Raw genomic sequence first — 23,512 nt, forward strand, 5'->3', positions numbered from 1 at the left:
CACAAAGTCTCAGAGTTAGGACTGATGATAGGATCAGTTGTCTTTTAGACAGGGGTTCCCAAATCTTTTCACTCGGGGGGGCCTCCCTTCCAGCATTGGCGAACATCCAGCGCATCATGTCTATTTCTACGGGCCCAAATATTGTTCATGACAGAAACTTCACACCCCTCTTGTTAGTGGAGAGAATTTTGCAGGTTTAAAGCTAATTTCCTGCAATTCTACACATTTTGTCATGGAGTGCAAAGAAAATGTTGCAGTTTTAAAGCAAATTTTCTTGCAATTCTATACATTTTGCTATGTCTAATGTTTATTCATGTGACACTTGAGTGACAAAAAAAAATTACAACAATATCTATTGGCTAAACCACCCACAGAAAAAAAAACAGTTGACTCTAAGGTATGCAATGACTAACACTAGCCAATTTCTGAATTGCACAGTGTGCATTTATATGATTCCATAACACATATGTAGTAAGCAAAAAAGTATTAAATCAAAATATATAGATTTTAGATTTTAACACAGCTTTGCACACTCTTGGCATTCTCTCAACCAGCTTCATGAGGAATGCTTTTCCAACAGTCTTGAAGGAGTTCCCACATATGCTGAGCACTTGTTTGCTGACTTTCCTTCACTCTGCGGTCCAACTCATCCCAAACCATCTCAATTGGGTTGAGGTCGGGGGATTGTGAAGGCCAGGTCATCTGATGCAGCCCTCCATCACTCTCCTTCTTGGTCAAATAGCCCTTACACAGCCTGGAGGTGTGTTTTGGGTTATTGTCCCGTTGAAAAACAAATTATTGTCCCACTAAGCACAAACTAGATGGGATGGCGTATCGCTGCAGAACGCTGGTCAAGTGCTCCTTGAATTCGAAATAAATCACTGACAGTGTCACCAGCAAAGCCACAAAAGGGCTTTAATACAGACAGAAATACCCCTCTGCACTCTGTCCCCCCTCTGAAGATCCGCAGGTGAAGAAGCTGGATGTGGAGGTCATCCTTGCCGGATGTGCGCCACCCATGCCGACCATTCGGGCCCTCCCCCCAGTTTGGGAACCACTGTTTTAGACCATGATGACAGGAGGACCTGATCCTAGATCAGCGTTCCTACTCAGATGCTTTGTGAATACGGGCCTTTGTGCTTTGAGTTTAACTATCTAGCAACTCTCCAGGAAACGTACTAACTAGACCAGGGGCGTGAATCCGTATGTACCATCGAGCAATTGTTGATTTTGTACGTTAACACCAAACGCGATCAGGACAAGCAGGTTGAAATATAAAAACAAAAACTCTGAACCAACTAAATTATTTTGGGGACAGGTCGAAACAAACATTCATGGACATTTAGCTAGCTAGTTTGCTGTTGCTACCTAATTTGTCCTGGGATATAAACATTTGGTTGTTATTTTACCTGAAATGCACAAGGTCCTTTTTTCCCTGGATCTTTGTAGAATATTTTTACTCCCAACAATTAATTCACAGATTAACTAGGTTTCCCCTTTTTGTTTCAAATTATTTATCTTCTAGTCTTCTTCTGTGGACTTTATATGGCAGTTGGCAACCAACTTTGACTGGAGTGTGGACCTCAGTTCATCTTTCAATCACCCACGTGGGTATACGCTCCTAAAAACCAATGAGGAGACGGGAGAGGCGGGACTTATAAAACCAAGTTCTTTTTTAGCGCCTGGCTACGCATACGCTCGCGAGCAGTTTTGGATGAAATGATTGAATAACATGTGTAAATGTATTTAGCAAAGCTCGCACGGGCGGTGTGCTCAGCATGTTAGACAGTCAGAATACTGGCCCAGAGTCAAGCGATATCTCGGAAAGGCAGAGGGAGGGACAGTTTGGCCATTCCTATTGTATCGTTCAGATAGAGACCGAGTAGACTTATGGAGAGGTCTTTGCTACTGGGACTTTCACGGTCAACTGCCATGGTCTGATACGTTTGTGATCTAGGAGTACATAGAGAAGCAACTAGCAACAATTGGGGATTTGTTTGATTTTTCAGTTCTCAAGTGATACTTTGAGCATCTCTAAAATATGCAATTCAATTTACAAATCAGATTATTTGTTTGCTTGCTTGCTTTTGCAAGGAGCATGATGCTCCATTTATTTACTTTCACACAGTGTGAGAATGGGATTAATGAAGCCAAGTAGTTAAACTATATACACATACATTGCTATAATGATGTATGTATAGCATAAATTAATGACAAGCGCTAAGACTGGAAAAGGAAGAGAAAGTTATCTAGTGAACATAAAAACAGGTGCACTTACAGTGAGTACTGTGATGGGTATCATAACTCCACCTAACAACTGATAGGATATGGTGTCTTCTTTTAGAGGGTACTTGATTGAATCATCGTTACAGAAAAATCCACGTTTGAAGGGATTGTGTAGCGGTGTGAGTATTGCGAATGGCAGTCCAGCTAGCAAAAGGCAAAGAGAGAGAAAACAGAACAAGAGAAATCGGTTAGGGGAGTAGGCTCTAAACACCCTCCTTAACCCGCACCCATATAAAGACAATGCACACCTGTCTAAAGGCGTCCGCATGCTTCCCAGCCCGAAACAGTTCGGTAGAGTTCGTGCATATAATGGCGACATTTTGGACTTCAGTGAGGTTTTTTTTTCTCGGTTTTTTTGGAGCCAAAGTATACACCCCTTCATCAGTGACTGGTCAACAGTAGGGATTCTTCAAGAAAGTCTGTCATTCAACGAGGCATGACTCGCTTTTATGCACATTCTTTTAAAATGAAGAATACTACACCAAACATCTTGGTTAGATGGGTTCAGTTGGTAGAGCATGGCGGGGAATCAGTATGGGAAAACGTATGCACTCACTACTGTAAGTTGCACTGGATATGATCGTCTCCTTAATTACATAAATATCTAATATCTCTTTGGCATAACTGTCAAGTTAATGACAGATTTCTTGAGTTCGATTAATTCTGAGTATGCGAGCGCACTCGTTCGGTTCGGCTAGGCTCCAGCCAAGCTGAAGCATGCTGACGCCTTAAGACTGACAGGAAGAGAACATTCAGAGAGGAAGGTCAAGACATATCTAAGTAGATATTTAAACATCGCAGGCTGTCAGGAACATAAAGGAATGAAAAGTTTAAAACATTGTGGCGAGAGAGTTGTCATGGCAACAGCCCCTACTCACACCCGTGGTGAAGAGATGGTGTAAATGGAAGAACAAACCATGCCCAAATTATTCCTCTGCACTGATTCACAGCCGTTTCGTGCTTGAGTGCAGTGGACTGGACATGCAATATGACAAGTCGTTGTCCATTCCACAACATCTCGCAATAGTGCTTGTTCTCTCTTCATCTCCCTCTCTGGGTTCATTTAAGGGCACAGCAGGTCATCCTTTTGGAAGTGGGCGATTCCATGCCAACGGGAGCGATTTTTATTTTTTTTTGGGGGGGGGGCATCTCAGATTGTTCTGGCAATTCTCACATGGAAACTTTATTAGGAGGAAGAATGTTTGACCTGCTTTCCTACATTTATCACAAACCAGTTTTTTTGAAAATCACCCGTTTGAGGCCTTTTTAGACCTAAACATGCCTCCTATAAAAATAACTTAGGATCCGTGAATCGTACAAGATGCAGAAAATATTGGTGTCATTATACTCCTTATAGTGTGCCCTATGGAGTATTTCTAGGTTCTGAAATACACACATTTCAACATGAAAAAAATATTCATATGAATATCTCAAAATGACCCTTTTTGGTTTTGTTCAATTAAAGATTTCTTGTTTGGAACAATATACTCTACAAGAACATAACATTTCCAGAGGGGGCTCTCTGCTAATTCTGAAGTTCTGATACATTTTAGGAGCACCACCATCACCATAAATGTTAAATGGATTTAAACGGGATCTGCCTCTGCTTGTGATTTTCTGAATGCGCAATCTTAAAGGAGGGCTGTGATTGGTTAATGATCTATAACTTCAATTTCTATGTATAAAGTGAGTCATATCATTAAAGATACCAGAGAGCCCACTCTGGAAATTTGATGCATTTGAAGAGTATATCGTTTCAAACAATATGTCTAAACATAAGCAAAATCGAAAATAGTATTTTTGAGATATTCATATTATTGTTTTAATGTTGAATAAATGTAATGTTAGAATTAGCATTTCAGAATCAAGACATACTCCATAAGTTGACGCACACGATAAGGTGTATAATGACACCAAGATGTTGTCTGTGTCATGTAGGGTTCACATATCAGTGTCTTACAGGAGGCATGTATAGTTTTTTTTTTAAAGGCCAATTATGGGCCACTTTCATCATGATTTCCCCCCACTTTCATCACGATTTTCTCAAGACATGTGATATAAATGTTTAAAAAGCATGTCAAACATCGTTCCTCCCAATGAAGTTTCTACGTGAGATTTGCGAGAACAATCTGAGATACAGAAATATTTTCTGCTCCACTGGCGATGAATCGCCCAAGAAGATTCACCTGGGTGCAATGTTAGTTACATAAGAAACTTCACAATATAGTTTCACACTACATACAGTCGGGAAACTGTATGAGCTTCAAACGTGCTGTGAAAGAAGATTGTTAAACCTTTATGTATACAGGTAAGTCAATTAAGAAAATGTTGTTTTCGTAGTTAGTAACAAACACAAAACTGTAAAATCCAACACTGCTAGCTCTACAACACACATTGACCCAAAAAAAGGACATGTCGAAAGCCCCCCAAAATAGTTGACGTTAATTCACATTAGTATACAAATACTCTCCACGACTGATCTAAGAGGTTGTATTTCTGGATGTTATCATAGTCCGATCATGCTGCTGTCATCACAAAGGACCCCAGAACAGTCTGGCTGTCAAGGACTGAGAGGAAAAACTGGTCCAACACAGAGTCAAGTGACAGATTCACTCTCGCTTTACAGACCCACTGTTCGTTAGAGCGAAAGCTGCATTGTGAAGCACCACAGTTTGAAAAATGTTCCCACGCAACAGGTTGATGTGTACATATAAATAAATCAGTGTAAACCTTAAATAGTCTTGTCCAGGGGACTGGAGTGGAGATAGTAAACAGAAGCAGTGAGACTTATGTATGGGACTCCAGTAGATTATGACAGATTAAGTATAGGTAATGGCAAAAGAAAAGTCTAGAGTCTGTGTACACGTTTTACTATACCTGTGAGTACCAGTAGTTCTCACACGTATAGAAAACCAACAAAAATTCAGAAGTGAGGGCATTTTGCCGGTCCTCAAATGTAAAAAAAATATTTAAAAAATAAAGCTAAAGCTATTAAATAGCCTTTTAGGAGTTAGGGTAATGGAAAATAGGATTTTGAATGGGAATCAATTGTTGGTCCTCACAAGTATAGTGAGACATAGTTGTGTGTGTGTGTGTATCAACATACTCACCTCAGTGTTCCAGGAAAGTATTCCAGTTATTTTTGGACAGAGAAAGTAGACAGTGTTTGTTCCAAAGCCTATCAACAGGATCCTCAAGTTTTAATAACATCTCTACATCCAAAGCTCAATAACAAACATGTTGAAATTCTTCTAAATCTAATTTCTGTGTTGGCAGATAAACCTTAGGATCAATTATGTTTGCTATTGCCAAAGTTGGAAAAAGTGGTTTAGGGTAATTACACAATAACGTAATTACGCAGAGACTGATTTTTCACTTAAAATGTATGCCAAAAAAAAAAACTGATTTCAAAGTTGAACAAAACCATTAAAAAAAAACTATGCACAAAGACTACTGTTAAGAATTGACACTGAACATTTTACAAAAACACATTTACTGGAAGAACTGTGCAGATGCAAAGTTTTGGAGTAGAATTTAGGTAAAATCTCCCATGTTTCCAAAAATTCTGTGTCTACTCCAAATTAAGATTTAACGATGTCATCAGTGAAAACCTAATCTTTCTGTAGACATGACACATTGACTTTGAAAAAAAATCTCTTTTGGTTATTGAACTACAGTATGTGAACTGGATTTATACCCGATAACAGAATATCATCATGGGTCCCTAATCTGTAGAAATGTATAATTAGGGATATGGTGATGTATTCTAAATAGCTACACAAAAAGGTATAAATATGCAATATCCTCCTTTGCATATTTGGGTATTGTTCTACAGGCTGTGAACAAGCTATTAGATGGAATTCTCCCTTTACTGTGTCGCCACCAAGTTTGTTGCTATGTACAAGGACCGCTACTTCAATGCAGACAAGAAACAGGGTTTACGTGAAATGTTACATACAAAGCTGGACAAGGTGGAAACGGACACAGTGACAGTGCGCACCGAGGAAGAGAGGTCACTGACAGACAGAGCTGAAACTTCACTGCTTGACATGTATGATGAAATCTTGTTTGAGAATGAAACGACTGAACAAACAAAACATAGAAACAGCACAGCAAGTAAGTGAAACAAATATAGGTTTTGATTATGTTTTACTGGTAATGGGGACAAGCGTAAATTGTGCGCCGCCCTATGGGACTCCCAATCATGACCGGATGTGAGGCAGCCTGGATTGGAACCAGGGACTGTAGGGACGCCCTCTTGCACTGAGATGCAGTGCCTTAGACCGCTGCGTCCATGTGTGTTAACTATTTAACTGTATTAGATTGTTTAAAAACGCTGCAAAATATGTGCTTTAGCGGTATCATTTATTTTTTGGTAAGGAAAATATTGGCAAAAAGAATGGTAAAAAAAATGTAATATCGGTGCATCACTAGTTGATAGGTCTACCTTTACTCGCTACTTCTGTGAACTTCCCTCCTAATGAGGGAGAGATATTAGAAAATCTTAAATATGTTGTTTTTTGATAACGGAATTTCAAGGCACATAAGGCAATGTTTCATAAACTCAAAAAAGGCAGAAAAATATGTCCAAAACTAAATATAAGTGTTGATATTAGTTTCAATATTGTGTTTTATATGTTCTCTAAGACCCCTTTTCCATCTGTTTGGCTAGAAATCAAAGCCTTTGCTTATTCCAAATTTGTACAATGGAAAATGGTTGTAAAATGTTCAGTGCCTTCAGAAAGTATTCAGACCCCTTGACTTTTTCCGCATTTTGTTACGTTACAGCCTTATTCAAAAATTAATTAATTAAAACAATTGTCTCAGCAATCTACATATAATACCCTATAATGACAAAGCTAAAACAGGGTTTTAGAAATGTTAGCAAATTTAAAAACAAAAAACAGATACTTTGACATAAGTATTCAGACCCTTTGCTATTGAGCTCAGGTGCATCCTGTTTCCATTGATCATACTTTATATGTTTCTACAACTTGGAGTCCACCTGTGGTCCATTCAATTAAATTGGACATGATTTGGAAAAACACACGTCTCTAAAAGGTCCCACAGTTGACAATGCATGTCAGAGCAAAAAGCCATGAGGTCGAAGGAATTTTCCATAGAGCTCCGAGACAGGATTGTGTTGAGGCACAGATCTGGGGATGGGTACCACATTTTTTTTGCAGCATTGAAGGTCCCCAAGAACAGTGGCCTCCATCATTCTTAAATGGAAGAAGTTTGTAACCACCAATATTCTTCCTGGAGCTGGCCAAACTGAGCAATCGGGAGAGAAGGGCCTCGGTCAGGGAGGTGACCAAAAACCCGATGGTCACTCTGACAGAGCTCCAGAGTTCCTCTGTGGAGATGGTCGTCTTTCTGGAAGGTTCTCCCATCTCTGCTGCACTCCACCAAATAGGCCTTTATGGTAGAGTGGCCAGACAGAAGCCACTACTCAGTAAAAAGGCACATGACAGCCCGCTTGGAGTTTCCCAAAAGGCACCTAAAGACTGTCAGGCCATGAGAAATAAGATTCTCTGGTCTTATGAAACCAAGATTGACTGTTTTGGCCTGAATGCCAAGCGTCATGTCTGGAGGAAACCTGGCACCATCCCGACGGTGAAGCATGGTGGTGGCAGCATCAAGCTGTGGGATGTTTTTCAGTGGCAGGGACAAGAGACGAGTCAGGATCAAGGGAAAGATGAACGGAGCAAAGTATAGAGAGATCCTTGATGAAATCCTGCTCCAGAGTGCTCAGGACCTCAGACTGAGATGAAGGTTCACCTTCCAACAGGACAATGATCCTAAGCACACAGCCAAGACAACGGAGGAGTGGCTTTGGGACAAGTCTCTGAATGCCCTTGAGTGGCCCAGCCAGATCGAACATCTCTGGAGAGACCGGAAAAATAGCTGTGCAGTGACGCTCCCCATCCAACCTGGCAGAGGTTGAGAGGATCCTGCAGCGAAGAATGGGAGAAACTCTCCAAATACAAGTGTGCCACAGCTTGCCCAAGACGACGAGGCTGTAATCGCTGCCAAAGGTGCTTTAACAAAGTACTACGCAAAGGGTCTTAATACATATATATTTTTTGTTATTTTTTATAAATTCGTTTTTGCTTTGTCATTATGAGGTATTGTGTGTAGATTGATGAGGGGGGGGAAACGATTTAATCACGTTTAGAATAAGGCTGTAACGTAACAAAATGTGGAAAAAGTCAAGGGGTCCGAATACTTTCTGAAGGCACAGTATGTTTTAATTTCTTTTAATTTAATATGGACTCTTTGCTTTCATTTGACGTGCTCATGGGTCCTTTTACATGGACATGACCATAAACTAGCAACGGTCATCGAAATTGCCAAAGGTATTCAAAACAATTATAATAAATGCAACAGTTGAACAATGGATGAAGATACTCCAAACTTTTTTTTTTTTTTTTTAATAATCCATCAGAATATTTTACTGCACAGACAAATAATTAATGAAGTTTAAGGGGTTTTGTGGGAATTCTACTATTAAGTTTGTGAAACATACATTTTCTTATTTGACATATTTTGTGTTAAAATGCAATTATGTGCCTCATTTGCATAAAAACACTGGGTGTATATGCATATATTCATGAATTAACATAAGGGGGTTTAACAGGGCTGCAACCTTCCAACCCCACCTGCACTCCCATGCGCAGTCTACACTGCCTCATTTATTACAGTTGTCACGTTCTCTTGCATAATTCAACAAGTGTGTCAATAGCAGGATACTCTCGGATTACTTTTTTTTTTTAATCACACACTTGGTTTTAGATTACACCCATCTAAACTTACTTTACGTTGTTTGTGAGATCAGACATAATATTCACTACAATCTGAGTGTTCATTTTCAGTTTCTTTCATTTCAGCGCAAGTAATTTGTGAACATTTCAACTACTAAATTAGAACTTTTTTCAATTCCACAAAAAAAGAACACCCATTAAAATAAAAAATAAACATTTTCTCTTTCTTGTGATGCAAGTGTCGAGACGCTGCGTTAAATCCCAGACTAAGCTTTAGCGTATTCCATTAAGACCATTTGACAGGTCATTACAAACATTTCCATGGTCGTAACGTAAACGGGAAAAATTGATAGGCACAAGCAAGAGGATGAAAGCGTGTCGCAGGAGTAAAATCAATCCAGCGAGATTGAAGTGACAAGTGGATCTTGCACCCCTCAAAACACAGGAAATAGATGGCTGAAATAGACAGATCCTGAGGTAGGCGAGGGCATGCGCATTCCTAGTTCAACTTTAAATCACGTTTGAATGGCCTAGTTAACAGGGTAACAAAATAAACCGCTTGAACACAGGGGTTTGCTGGTTACTCCCAGGTCCTCTAATCTCTTTTTACATTTCAGTCATTTAGCAGATGCTCTTATCCAGAGTGACTTACAAGGAGTGCATTCATCTTAAGTGCTCTTACATGCTCTTTGATATTCAACCCCAGAACCCCCTTCCTGTGAGTCACCTGCAAACACCAGGACTTCCTCGCTGACCCGTTGGACTTTAAAGGCCTAATGTTGATGAAAACCTCTATGTAGCTCGTGTTGTAAAAGCTTCTCAGGTGACTGAAATGACATGTGGAAATCAGGATATGTGAAATGAAATGAGGACATGGGAATGGGGAACTGTTTGTGGACTGGATGTCCTCTTTTGAGTTAACCCTTACACAGTTGGCAAAGCTGGTTGAAATAACATGATTACAACCAGTTTATAGGGTTGTAATGGCATCAACTAGTTTTGCTTACTGGGTATGACCTTGTTGAACTTAACCCTTCGGTTCGGTCACCTACGCACAGTGGACATCCTCCTTAATGTTGAAGCCTTACTGATACGATACGCATCATGACCAGGGGTGTAACATAAGAACTAAATGGAACATCTTTATGTGATACGTATGTGTATTATATTATATCAATGTGTTTAACTTTTCACTGAGATAGTACTACACAATGACTAACAAACAGGCGGCAGTACGAACAGTAACAGAGGCGCATTGGTAATTATGTACATGGCTGTTCAATGTTTGGTCCGTTAAAATCTAAGAAATATCTTAGTTTGTCAATTCTACTATTGTTACTTACACAGCAAATGGGCAGAGCGAAGCCCGCCGTGTAGAGCACAATGGAGGTGACTGTACTCTGGTGGAAGGGGTAGCTGATGCTGTCATCGTTACAGAAAAAGCCCCTCTGATAGGGCTTGATTTTGCCCAAGTTAAAGGCTGCCAGGGGCAGTCCCCCTGTGGATGGAGAGAGGAGGTAAAAGGGGTCAACTTTGTAATAAAAAAATATTACATTTAAATGTAAATAGTGATGAGGAATAAATACACAGTGAATAACGAATAAAAAAAAAAAGTGGCTATATACAGGGAGCACCAGTACCGAGTCGATGTGCAGAGGTACGAGGTAATAATTGTCACTTTTTAAGGACCCTGTCTTTCAAAGATGATTTGTTAAAATCCAAATAACTTCACAGATCTTCATTGTAAAGGGTTTAAACACCGTTTCCCATGCTTGTCCAATGAACCATAAACAATTAATGATCATGCACCTGTGGAACGGTCATTAAGACACTAACAGCTTACAGACGGTAGGCAATTAAGATCACAATTATGAAAACTTAGGACACTAAAGAGGCCTTTCTACTGACTCTGAAGAACACCAAAAGAAAGATGCTCAGGGTCCCTGCGCATCTGTGTGAACGTGCTTTAGGCATGAGGACTGCAGATGTGGCCAGGGCAATAAATTGTCATGTCCGTACTGTGAGATGCCTAAGACAGGGAGACAGGACAGACCGCTGATCGTTCTCGCAGTGGCAGACCACGTGTAACACCTGCACAGGATTGGTACATCCGAACATCACACCTGCGGAATAGGTACAGGATGGCAACAACAACTGCCCTAGTTACACCAGGAACACACAATCCCTCCATTAGTGCTCAGACTGTCCGCAATAGGCTGAGAGGCTGGACTGAGGGCTTGTAGGCCTGTTGTAAGGCAGGTCCTCACCAGACATCACCGGCAACAATGTCGCCTATGGGCACAAACCCACCGTCGCTGGACCAGACAGGACTGGCAAAAAGTGCTCTTCACTGACGAGTTGCGGTTTTGTCTCACCAGGTGATGGTCAAATTTGCGTTTATCGTTGAAGGAATGAGCGTTACACCGAGGCCTGTAATCTGGAGCGGGATCGATTTGGAGGTGGTGGGTCCGTCATGGTCTGGGGCGGTGTCTCACAGCATCATCGGACTGAGCTGGTTGTCATTGCAGGCAATTGCAACACTGTGCGTTACAGGGAAGACATACTCCTCCCTCATGTGGTACACTTCCTGCAGGCTCATCCTGACATGACCCTCTAGCATGACAATGCCACCAGCCATACCACTCGTTCTGTGTGTGATTTCCTGCAAGACAGGAATGTCAGTGTTCTGCCATGGCCAGCGAAGAGCCCGGATCTCAATCCATTGAGCCCTTCTGTGACCTGCTGGATCGGAGGGTGAGGGCTAGGGCCATTCTCCCCAAAAATGTCCAGGAACTTGCAGATGCCTTGGTGGAAGAGTGGGGTATCTTACAGCAAGAACTGGAAAACCTGGTGTCGTCCTTGAGGAGGAGATTGCAGTGCAGCACTTAATGCAGCTGGTGGCCACACTTTTGACCCCCTCTTTGTTCAGGGACACATTATTCAATTTCTGTTAGTCATATGTCTGTGGAACTTGTTCAGTTTGTCACAGTTGTTAAATCTCATCTTCACACAAATATTTACACATGCTGAGTTTGCCGAAAATAAACGCAGTTGACGTTTCTTTTTTTGCCGAGTTTATAAGTAGGGGTAACAGAATAAATAGACTTAGCAGTATCAGCAGCGTATGTGGAGCAGTAGCAGGAGCGTGTGTGCGCGTATGTTATGAGTGTGTGGGCGTATGTAGCGTGTACAGTTGAAGTCGGAAGTTTACATACACTTTGTGCATGACAAGTAATTGTTCCGGTAATATTTTACAGACAGATTATTTCACTGTATCACAATTCCAGTGGGTCAGAAGTTTACATACACTAAGTTGACTGCCTTTAAACAGCTTGGAAAATTCCAGAAAATAATGCCATGGCGTTAGAAGATTCTGATAGGCTAATTGATGTCATTTGAGTCAATTAGAGGTGTGGATGTATTTCAAGGCCAACCTTCAAACTCAGTGCCTCTTTTTCTTTTGATTTTCCCATGATGTCAAGCCATCAGCCAAGACCTCAGAAAAGGAATTATAGACCTCCACAAGTCTACTTCATCCTTGGGAGCAATTTCCAAATGCCTGAAGGTACCACGTTCATCTGTACAAACAATAGTACGCAAGTAAACACCGTGGGACCATGCAGCCGTCATGCCGTTCAGGAAGGAGACACTAGAGAAGAACATACTTTGGTGTGAAAAGTGCAAATCAATCCCAGAAGAGCAGCAAAGGACCTTGTGAAGATGCTGGAGAGAACTAGAGGTCGACTGATTATGATTTTTCAACGCCGATACCGATTATTGGAGGACCAAAAAAGCCAATGCCGATTAATCGGACGATTTTTCCACATTTATTTGTAATAATGACAATTACAACAATACTGAATGAACACTTATTGATGTATTATATTAAGTTAAAGTAAAATCAATTTAGCCTCAAGTAAATAATGAAACATGTTCAATTTGGTTTAAATAATGCAAAAACACAGTGTTTGGAGAAGAAAGTAAAAGTGCAATATGTGCTATGTAAGAAAGCTAACGTTTCAGTTCCTTGCTCAGAACATGAGAACATATGAAAGCTGGTGGTTCCTTTTAACATGAGTCTTCAATATTCCCAGGTAAGAAGTTTTAGGTTGTAGTTATTATAGGAATTATAGGACTATTTCCCTCTATACCATTTGTATTTCATTAACCATTGGATGTTCTTATAGGCACTTTAGTATTGCCAGTGTAACAGTATAGCTTCCGTCCCCCTCCTCGCTCAGCTCGAACCAGCAACATAATGACAACAGCCACCATCGAAGCAGCATTACCCATGCAGAGCAAGGGGAACAACTACTAGAAGGCTCAGAGCGAGTGACGTTTGAAACGCTATTAGCACGCGCTAACTAGCTAGCCATTTCACTTTGGTTACACCAGCCTTATCTCGGGAGTTGATAAGCTTGAAGTCATAAATAGCGCAATGCTTGACGCACAACGAAGAGCTGCTGGCAAAACGCACGAAAGTGCTGTTTGAATGAATGTTTACGCGCATGCTTCTGCCTACCACCACTCAGTCAGATACTTAGGTACTTGTATGCTCAGTCAGATAATATGCAACACAGGACACGCTAGATAATATCTAGTAATATCATCAACCATGTGTAGTTAACTAGTGATTATGATTGTTTTTTATAAGATACGTTTAATGCTAGCTAGCAACTTACCTTGGCTTACTGCATTTGCGTAACAGGCAGTCTCCTTGTGGAGTGCAACGAGAGAGAGAGGCAGGTCGTTGTTGCGTTGGACTAGTTAACTGTACGGTTGCAAGGTTGGATCCCCGAGCTGACAATGTGAAAATCTGTCTTTCTGCCCCTGAACAAGGCAGTTAACCCACCGTTCCTAGGCCGTTATTGAAAATAATAATGTGTTCTTAACCGACTTGCCTAGTTAAAAAATGTATTATTATTTATTTATTTTTTTAATAAAAAATAAATAAAAAAATCGGCGCCCAAAAATACAGATTTCCGATTGTTATGAAAACTTGAAAATCGGCCCTAATTAAATCGGCCATTCCGATTAAACGGTCGACCTCTAAAGGAAACAGGTACAAAATAATCTATATCCACAGTAAAATAAGTCCTATATTGACATAACCTGCAAGGAAGCCACTGCTCCAAAAACGCCATAAAAAAAGCTAGACTACGGTTTGCAACTGCACATCGGGACAAAGATCGTACAGTTGATAGAAATGCCCTCTGGTTTGATGAAACAAAAACAGAACTGTTTGGCCATAATGAGTATTGTTAAGTTTGGAGGAAAAAGGGAGGATGCTTGCAAGCCGAAGAACGAAGCACGGGGGGGGTGCTTTGCTGCAGGAGGCACTGGTGCACTTCACAAAATAGATGGCATCATGAGCAAGGGATATTATGTGGATATATTGAAGCAACATCTCAAGACATCAGTCAGGAAGTTAAAGCTTGGTCACAAATGGGTCTTCCAAATGGACAATGACCCCAAGCATACTTCCAAGGTTGTGGCAAAATGGCTTAAGGACAACAAAGTCAAGGTATTGGACTGGCCATCAAAGCCCTAACCTCAATCCTATAGAAAATTTGTGGGCAGAACTGAAAAAGCGTGTGCGAGCAAGGAGGCCTACAAACCTGACTAAGTTACACCAGCTCTGTCAGGAGGAATGGGCCAAAATTCACCCAACTTATTGTGGGAAGGTTGTGGAAGGCTACCCAAAATGTTTGACCAACGGTAAACAATTTCAAGGCAATGCTACCAAATAATAATTGAATGTATATAAACTTCTGACCCACTGGAAATGTGATGAAAGAAATAAAAGTGGAAATAAAATCACTCTACTATTATTCTGACATTTCACATTCTTAAAATAAAGTGGTGATCCTAGGAATTTTTACTAGGATTAAATGTCAGGAATTGTGAAAAACGGAGTTTGAATGTATTTGGCAAAGGTGTATGTAAGACTTCAACTGTGTGTGTGTGTGTTGGGATGTCAGTGTAAAGGCCAAACTTGGCTAGCCAAACCAAATGAGTGTGCTCCCATACTCCCTTAAATTACCTTCGCTTGAAAAAAGTAGCAATAGTACTGTTTGTCCATTTTTAAACACAGTAGCCAATATAAAAATAATCCGGATTAATCGAAGATAACTCAAGAAAGCTGTCATTAACGTTTAGCGTTTTTTTGTTGTAGAGATCTTAGTTGCGCAATTTTGCATCTGACTAGGATGTTTGGTGCAGTATTTCTCAAGTGAAAGAATGTGCATGAGAACGAGTCGTCTCTTGTTGAATGACAACAGGCAATTCGTCGAAGAATCTCTACTGTTGACCAATCGCCGAGGAGGGGGCGTAGACTTCGGCTACTGACTTCGGCTTGCCTCTAGAAAACAAATTGTGCCCGAACAGCCGGAAAAAAACAATGCCCCCCCCCCCCAAAAAAACAACATAATAAATATACGCCATTTTCCGAACTGTTTCAGCTGGGAAGCATGCGGACACCTTACGTATGTGTGTGCGTATTGAGTTAGTAAAATAAAGGGTCAATAAAGTAGTCTGAGTAGCCATTTGATTAGCTATTTAGCAGCCTTGTTTAGCAGTCTTATGCCTTGGGGGTAGAAGCTGTTCAGGGTCCTGTTGGTTCCAAACTTGGTGCCCTGGTACCGCTTGCCGTGTGGTAGCAGAGAGAACAGTCTTTGGCTTAGGTGGCTGGAGTCAGTTTTTGGGGGGGCCTTGCTCTAGAAACTGCCTAGTATAGATGGCAGGGAGCCACCCTTCCCTTTCCTGTAGTCCACGATCAGATCTTTTGTCTTGCTGACATTGAGGGAGAGGTTGTTGTTCTGGCACCACACTGCCAGGTCTCTGACCTCCTCCGTATAGGCTTTCTCATCATCGTCGGTGATCAGTCCTTCCACCGTCACGTCGTCAGTAAACCTGATGGTTTTGGATTCGTGGGAGGCCACACAGTCGTGGGTAAACAGACTACAGGAGGGGCCTAAGCAAACACTCCTGTGGGGCCCCCGTGTTGATGGTCAGCATAGCGGATGTGTTGTTGCCTACCCTCACTAGGCGTGGCCTGTCATGAAGTCCATGATCCAGTTGCAGAGGGAGGTGTTCAGTCCCAGGGTCCTGAGCTTGGAGGGCACTATGGTGTTGAACACTGAGCTGTAGTCAATGAACAGCATTCTTACATCGGTATTCCTTTTGTCCACATGAGTGAGGGCAGTGTGGAGTGCAATAGAGATTGTCATCGGTGGATCTGTTGGAGCGGGATTTGAATTACAGTGGGTCCAGGTTGGCTGGGATGATGGTGTTGATGTAAGCCATGACCAACCTTTCAAAGTATTTCATGGCTATATTTGCGAGTGCTACGGGGCAATAGTAATTTCGGCAGGTTACCTTGGCGTTCTTGGGCACTACCTATGGAAGTCTGCTTGAAACAAGTTGGTATTCCAGACCGGGTCAGAGACAGGTTGAAAATGTTAGTGAAAACACTTGCCAGCTGGTCAGTGCATGTTCCGAGAACACGTCCAACAGGGTTGGGATCAATTAAGTTTTCTACTCAGTCAATTAGGAAGTGAATTTACATTGTTTTGAGGAGTTTTTGACTTGAATTGAAAATGGAATTGACCCCAACACTGCTACCTATAGCCTAGTAGCCAGCCACAACCAAACCTTCCAAGCTGCACTCTCTTTCCTGTCTGGTATCTATATCTGGGTTTTTCATTTCTCATTGTCAGCTGTGCCACCCCGTTAAATTGAGTGGCAGTGACAGCTGAGAGCGCCTGTGGGTGTGTAAAACACAGCAGGCCACAACAACATCCCAGGACTCCCTTTCCTCCCTCTCTCTCTCTCTCTCTCTCTCTCTCTCTCTCTCTCTCGCTCTCATAATCTGATCCTGTCTTGGCCTCCTCTCTTCAAAGAGGACAAGGGAGGACACAGGTCATGGTTAAGCTTCAGTGCAGAGATACCCATGCACCAATACACTCCATTAATACTAGGCAAGGAGGCTTCTGGGCCTAGGGAAAGAGTGTAGTTAAAGAGTGTGGTCACATTGAAAAGTCAAGTCACAAACATTCAAATAGGCTGTTACAACACCTTAATATGTTTCGGTTACTTGGTTGTCTGTGAAAGTGCAGAGGTAAAAGCACCACACACATGCTGTCATGATATGTACATTAATTAAGGTTTCTTGCGACCGGCAGAGTAACTTAAAACCAACCATATGGGTTTAGTTACGTGAGCAAGCCTGACAAAACACACACATCCCTATGATTTACCGATAGACCACAATTTCAAGAGACAGCTATGAAGTTATCCGTAGTCACAAATCTATGACATTGGTGATTGAGGGGCCATACTTGTGAATATTAGAAACAGTTTGAATCGTTGAGTCTCTAAATCCTCCTCTACCAAATAAAATCTTGGACATAGTGGCACGCGATGGAACAAGCCTTTTCAACCATCAGATAACCTGACATACTTAGCCCTATGCTATTGCTAACAACACCAGCTGGACGTCCATTTAACAAATTCTATAAATCAGCCATTTGCAAATGCTGACGTAAGTGGACGGGGGTCCTTAACAGAAGTCCTACGGCACCATCTGCTAATCAAAGTGAATAAAAACACTCATTGTAGACACCATTTCACATTGTTTATGTGCACATCGGTTTACGTTTGGCTGGCTCTGAAAAGTCCACCTCTCCTCATTGTGGGATATCGATCAGCGCACAGCCCATGGGTCTCAGCCAATCAGCTGGTGCCTGCTTTGCCCCACACTCTGAACTGACCATGCACCCTCTGATTGGCTAAGGACATCTAGCTGGTCCTGCACTGCATGTTATTACATGTTTGTTTATATTCATACAGTCCTTTGTTCTATTTATCACTATCAATGTTGTGCTATTGCCGTCAATACTGTATTCCATTAATTTGCTCTGTTTACATTCATGTTATTACATGTAGAGTTACTCTGTTGTATTTATTGTGTCCATGTACAGTACCAGTCGAAACGGTTGGACACACCTACTCATTCCAGGGTGTTTCTTTTTACTATATTGTAGAATAATAGTGAAGACATCAAAACTATGAAATAACACATGGAATCATGTAGTAACCACATATGGAATCATTTAGTCCCCTCCTTCACCCAAGACTGCTTGGCCGCGCACGACTCCAACGCCGTCATTAAGTATGCCGGCGACACTATCACCGACGCTGATAAGACAACCTATCGGGAGGTCAGAGACCTGGCAATGGTTTATTTAACAACCTCTCCCTCAACATCAGCAAGACAAAGGAGCCGATCGTGCACTACAGGAAACACAGGGCCGAGCCGCCCCTGTTCACGTCGATAGGGTTGTAGTGGAGCAGGTCGAACGCTTCAAGTTCCTCAGTGTCCACATCAACAACACAGTTGTGAAGAGGGCACGAAAATGCCTCTTCCCCCTCCGGTGCAGTGGTGACCCGTCATTCAGAGCCCCACCTGTTTTGAGCCCCACATTTTTGTAAAATATATATATATTTTTGGGGAGCTTGCCTTTTTTGCATGTTATTTTGGCATTAATACGTGTCACATATCAGTTTGCAAACAAAGTAAAAAATGATAATGATATATATATATATATATATATCATTGAGTTAATAAAGCCACATACTCAACAAAACAAAAAAAAGAGACCATGTTTGTAAGGCAGCTCCAAAATGCTGGTGTTTCAGCCTAGCTCAGTGCTTTCTGTGGTGGTGGGGCAAGGCAGCAGAAAATACAGTTTTGCATCATGATTGGCTCAGTGTTCTGTCACTCGTGGGGACTTTACGTCACTGCCAAGTGTAAGAAGAAACATTGAAAATTCTATCCCTTCGGCTGCTGCCATAGAAGTGCCCATCCAAGAAGGCTCAAGGTCATTGGCCACAGATAAAATTACATCAAATCATGTTTTGTTTAGGAGGAAAAGGGGATACCTAGTCAGTTGTACAACTGAAAAAGTCTTCCACATTTAACCCAATCGACATTCACGTCTTTGGCGCTCGGGGAACAGTGGGTTAACTACCTTGCTTGGGCAGAACAACAGAATTTTACCTTGTCGGCCCGGGGATTCGATCCAGCAACCTCTCGTTTACTGTCCCAACGCTCACGAGGCTACCTGCTGCCCCACAGTAGCTTCGATTGTGAAAGTATTATGTTGACATGATCAGTCCAATCTTAGCTAGCAGTCATCGTCATAAATCAAGTCAACAATCTACTGGCAAATCCTTTTCATATGAAGAGAAATTATAGATAAAAACGCATCGGTGCTCATCGGCCATTGAACAATCCTTACACAACAAGTTGGAAATAGCAAATTCAACAACTGGTTTGGAAGGAATCAGTAACAGTGTCTGTGTGGTCCCAAATCTGGGATTAAGTTTTAAATGATAAACATTTAATATTGGCCATGCTGTCAATGAAGCATGATTTGTGCTACGCTCAAAACAACTTAACTCGGAGGACCGCAGCACCACCACCGAGCACAACAATGTGAGTCGAAAAATGTATTGTATGCTGATTCATAAGCCAGGGAGATAGTATTACTTTATTATCTACAGTATACATAAGTATGTTGTGTAGTAAGATGTTAGTAGCCCATGTGCCTGGTTTATTTACTCCTCTTAATTTCACCTACTGTTCTGCTGTAGCCTATAACCTGTTCGAGAGAAACATAATAATCAAATATTGAAAGAGCTTTCATTGTCTGCTTATATGCCCCCTTTATTTATCCTACACTTCTAACTTGGTGTACAGGGAGAGCACTGTAAGAACGGCCCATGTTCTGAATTCTGTCGCTGTACATTTCAAAAGTGCTGAACAAATAGTTATATTGACTACGTCCGTCCGAGCTCGCTCGTTAATGTCTTCATCAAAATTAGGGATTGCCTCTTATCCGCTTGTCGTCCCCTTATGCCATAGTTTGTACATCTCAATTGTCATTAGAAATGTGTTTAAGCAAGTCAGCTATATAAGCTATGTTTTTCTTAAAGGCAGTAAATGAGGCAGAATTAACTGTAGCGCTGCCAGACAAGGCTCTGCTGAAAGCCAGATGTAGCAGTGGTAAGATGTTGGGACTGCTGTTGGGACAACTTTATGTGGGCACTGTTTGTCACCGTTATAGTGCAATTAATGTATTGTTTAGAGGCTTCCCTGGCATGCATTCCACTTTATTTTTGCCCCACCAAGATTTCCATGCTAAAATCACCACTGCTCAGGATGCTGAAAAGATGTGTCATGGGCTGTAAGATCCTCACTGTTCTACAGCTGCACCATTGAGAGCATCTTGACTGGCTGCATCACCGCTTAGTATGGCAACTGCTTGGCATCTGACCGTAGGCGCTACAGAGGGTAGTGCGTACGGCACAGTACATCACTGTGGCCGAGCTCCCTGCCATCCAGGAACTCTATACCAGGTCCTGGATGGCCAAGACACCAGTCACCTAAGTCCATAGACTGTTCTCTCTGCTACCGCACAGCAAGCGGCAGCAGAGAGCACCAAATCTGGGACCAAAAGGCTCCTGAATAGCTTCTACCCCCAAGCCATAAGACGTCTGAACAGTTAATCAAATGTCTACCCCGACTATTTGCATTGATCCCCTTTTGATTTGCACGGACTCTCTTGCCCCGGTTCTATGCACACTCACTGGCCTCCAACCACACAAATGCATATCGACTCCACACACAATCACACTCTTCACATACGCTGCTACTCTGTATATTTTCTATCCTGATTGCCTAGTTACTTTGACCCCTTATCTACATGTGCATATTACCTCAATTACCTCGTATCCCTGCACATTGACTCGGTACCGGTACTCCTTGTATATTATTTTATTATGTTACTATTTCCTTTGTGTGCTAATTTCTTACTTTTTAACTCTGCATTGTTGGGAAAAGGATTGTAAGTAAGCATTTCACGGTAAAGTCTACACCTGTTGTATTTGGTGCGTGACAAATTAAATTCGATTTGGCTTGTTACAGTAAATGGAAAGTGGGTCAGTGGTGGTGTCATGGTAGCTGTCAGTAAGAGCAAGGAGAGGTGACATTAACTGGAAAGAGAGAGGGAGAGCGAGAGAGGGCGGCAGAGAGGGAGGGAGTAAGAGGGAAGGGTTGTCCAGACTGTCTTGCTTTGACCACCAGACAACAGAAAGAAAACAGCTGAACATAACAGTGTGTCAGTGGAAGGGAGGACAGTAGCAGGTGACCCAACTATGGTGTGACTACTATGAGTTCCCATTGTAGCCAATTCAATTGCAGTAATTTCGTTACAGATCTTTCTGTAATTCTGCTACAGAATTACGAGTTTTAATCACTTATTAATTCATAAACAAATGTGATATCAGTAAAACACCAACTAATTGGTAAGTCTACCTTTACTTACTTCCGTGAACTTTCATCCTCATGAGGGAGAGACATTTTTAAATATCTTTACGATATGTGGGTTTTTGGTAACAGAATTACAAGGCACAAGGCAATGCTTTTTACATTTTACAGAAGGCAAATCATTTTTCTAAAACTAAGGATGGAAAATGGTAAAAACTGTATATGCCTTAATTACCCCCCCCCCTCCTTCACCCCCAATAAAATAGACTCTTAGCTTTAATTTGTCATGGTCCTATTAACTTCACATGTTGAGGTTCATGGGCCTCTTACATAACGTTCAGCACACAGGGAAATTAAATTAGATCACTGCACTTTGGAATACATTATCTATGACTCATCCAGGACTTCCATAATTCAGAATGAGATTAAACCCCTACACAAATCTATTGAGATGAGTCATAATCTGAAAAGGAGATTATCAGAACTTTATATGTTATATTACTTAGGCCTAGTATCTCATAAACCAGGCATTGTTAGAAGTAGCCTAAATTACAAAATGCACGAGTGCAGAATTGACACAAATTGACCAGGTAATGATTTTAGAATTCATAAGTATATGATGAGACAGGTTGGGTTATCCATAAAGCTCTTAAGAGAATCCCTCACATAATGTTTCCAGGCAACAATGGATAAATCATCACAAATAAATGGCAATTCAATATTGCCTGAAATAGAAGACAGCTTTGAATAGATAATGGTGTGGATGCACGATAGAGGTGTTGGCTGGAACTCGATACAATCTAAACAACCGCAATGCTCACGCCATGGTTCTACACATTTTGTCGGGAGTTACATTGCAGCAATCATTCGAGACCGCAACAGTTACATTTGTTACCAATGTCTATTACATTGCAACCGCAACAAACTGATCAACATCAATCAACTACTGTAAACCAGCAGCAGTAAATAAAATACTTGTTCGGCTGTTTACGATTTATAATCAAGTTATTGAAGAAAGATGCACCGCACCCTCGCTTGACCAATAGGCAACACATATAACCACACCCTTGGTCTTCCACCTTGGCTTGAGATTCAATATCGGACAGCAATTCCAACATTCGAACTTCAATAGCTCGCGAAGGATTTGAGCTACCCATCTCAGGTTAGGCTCTGTATTAAGGAAACAAGGTTTACATTGCACAGGTCTTACGTCCCCCAATTTGGACCGGAGATTCATAAATCACACCGCAATGTTTAGAAAGCCTGGCACACCTTCAATGTAACTAGTTAGGGACCGTCAACAAAGTGCATGATCACAATATTTACGTTTCAATAGCTCCTCAACCACGCAGTCTCATTTCAATTGTATATTATTCCTTACATAGAAAGGCATATTGCATAGCCTTTAGTTCTCGCAAAAAGATTCCAACACACACAACCGTTCAAATGTTTGGGGTCACTTAGAAATGTCCATGTTTTTGGTAGAAAAGCACATTTTTTTGTCCATGAAAATAACATAAAATGTATCAGAAATACAGTAGACATTGTTAAGGTTGTGAATGACTATTGTAGCTGGAAACTACAGATTTGAATGGAATAGCTACATAGGCGTACAGAGGCCCATTATCAGCAACAACCCCAAGGCACATTGTGTTAGCTAATCCAAGTTTATCATTTCAAAAGGCCATTTGATCATTAGAAAACACTTTAGCAATTATGTTAGCACAGCTGAAAACTGTTGTTCTGATTAAAGAAGCAATAAAACTGGCCTTTTTTAGACTAGAGAAATCTGTCGTCCTTCCGCATCTGCGGTGGAAAGTGGCCGAGCTACAGCGACGTTTGTCAGACCATGAGACACCCCAAAAATCGGACCGATATGACCCCACTGTAGAAAGGGAGACTCTCACGAACACAATGATGTTCTCGGTTTTGCTCTACGACCCCTACAGGTGTCAAGGGACTAATCTGAAGGTAACCCATATAAATTAATGGAAGTATGGAGGTAGTTTTGTGCCAACAAAAATAAAAAGGTTAAATATGTGTCCAAAAAAACAAATATTTCCTGAGCTTTCTTACACTTCAAAACCTTAAGATATATTTTTTGACTGTCTTTTTCCCCATTTATGAATGT

General features: G+C 41.4%; 1 protein-coding gene across 3 annotated transcripts in view; it reads right to left on the reverse strand.

Moving 5' to 3' along the window:
• Positions 1-23,512, reverse strand: part of LOC135517643 (phospholipid phosphatase 1-like) — a 36,157-nt gene that overhangs the window by 7,785 nt on the left and 4,860 nt on the right. Inside the window, exons 1-2 of one of the 3 annotated variants that reach the window (XM_064942140.1) lie at positions 10,394-10,412; positions 2,279-2,430 (exon numbers count right to left, since the gene is read on the reverse strand). In XM_064942140.1, the coding sequence (XP_064798212.1) occupies positions 2,279-2,302 (24 nt within the window). In that variant the 5' untranslated portion in view covers positions 2,303-2,430; positions 10,394-10,412. Of the gene's footprint in view, positions 1-2,278; positions 2,431-10,393; positions 10,549-23,512 lie in introns of those variants that run through there. The other 2 variants (XM_064942138.1, XM_064942139.1) reach the window with 2 other exon arrangements.

The sequence above is a fragment of the Oncorhynchus masou genome, chromosome 28 (genome assembly GCF_036934945.1).
Source record: "Oncorhynchus masou masou isolate Uvic2021 chromosome 28, UVic_Omas_1.1, whole genome shotgun sequence".
In the NCBI taxonomy this organism is placed as follows: domain Eukaryota; kingdom Metazoa; phylum Chordata; class Actinopteri; order Salmoniformes; family Salmonidae; genus Oncorhynchus; species Oncorhynchus masou.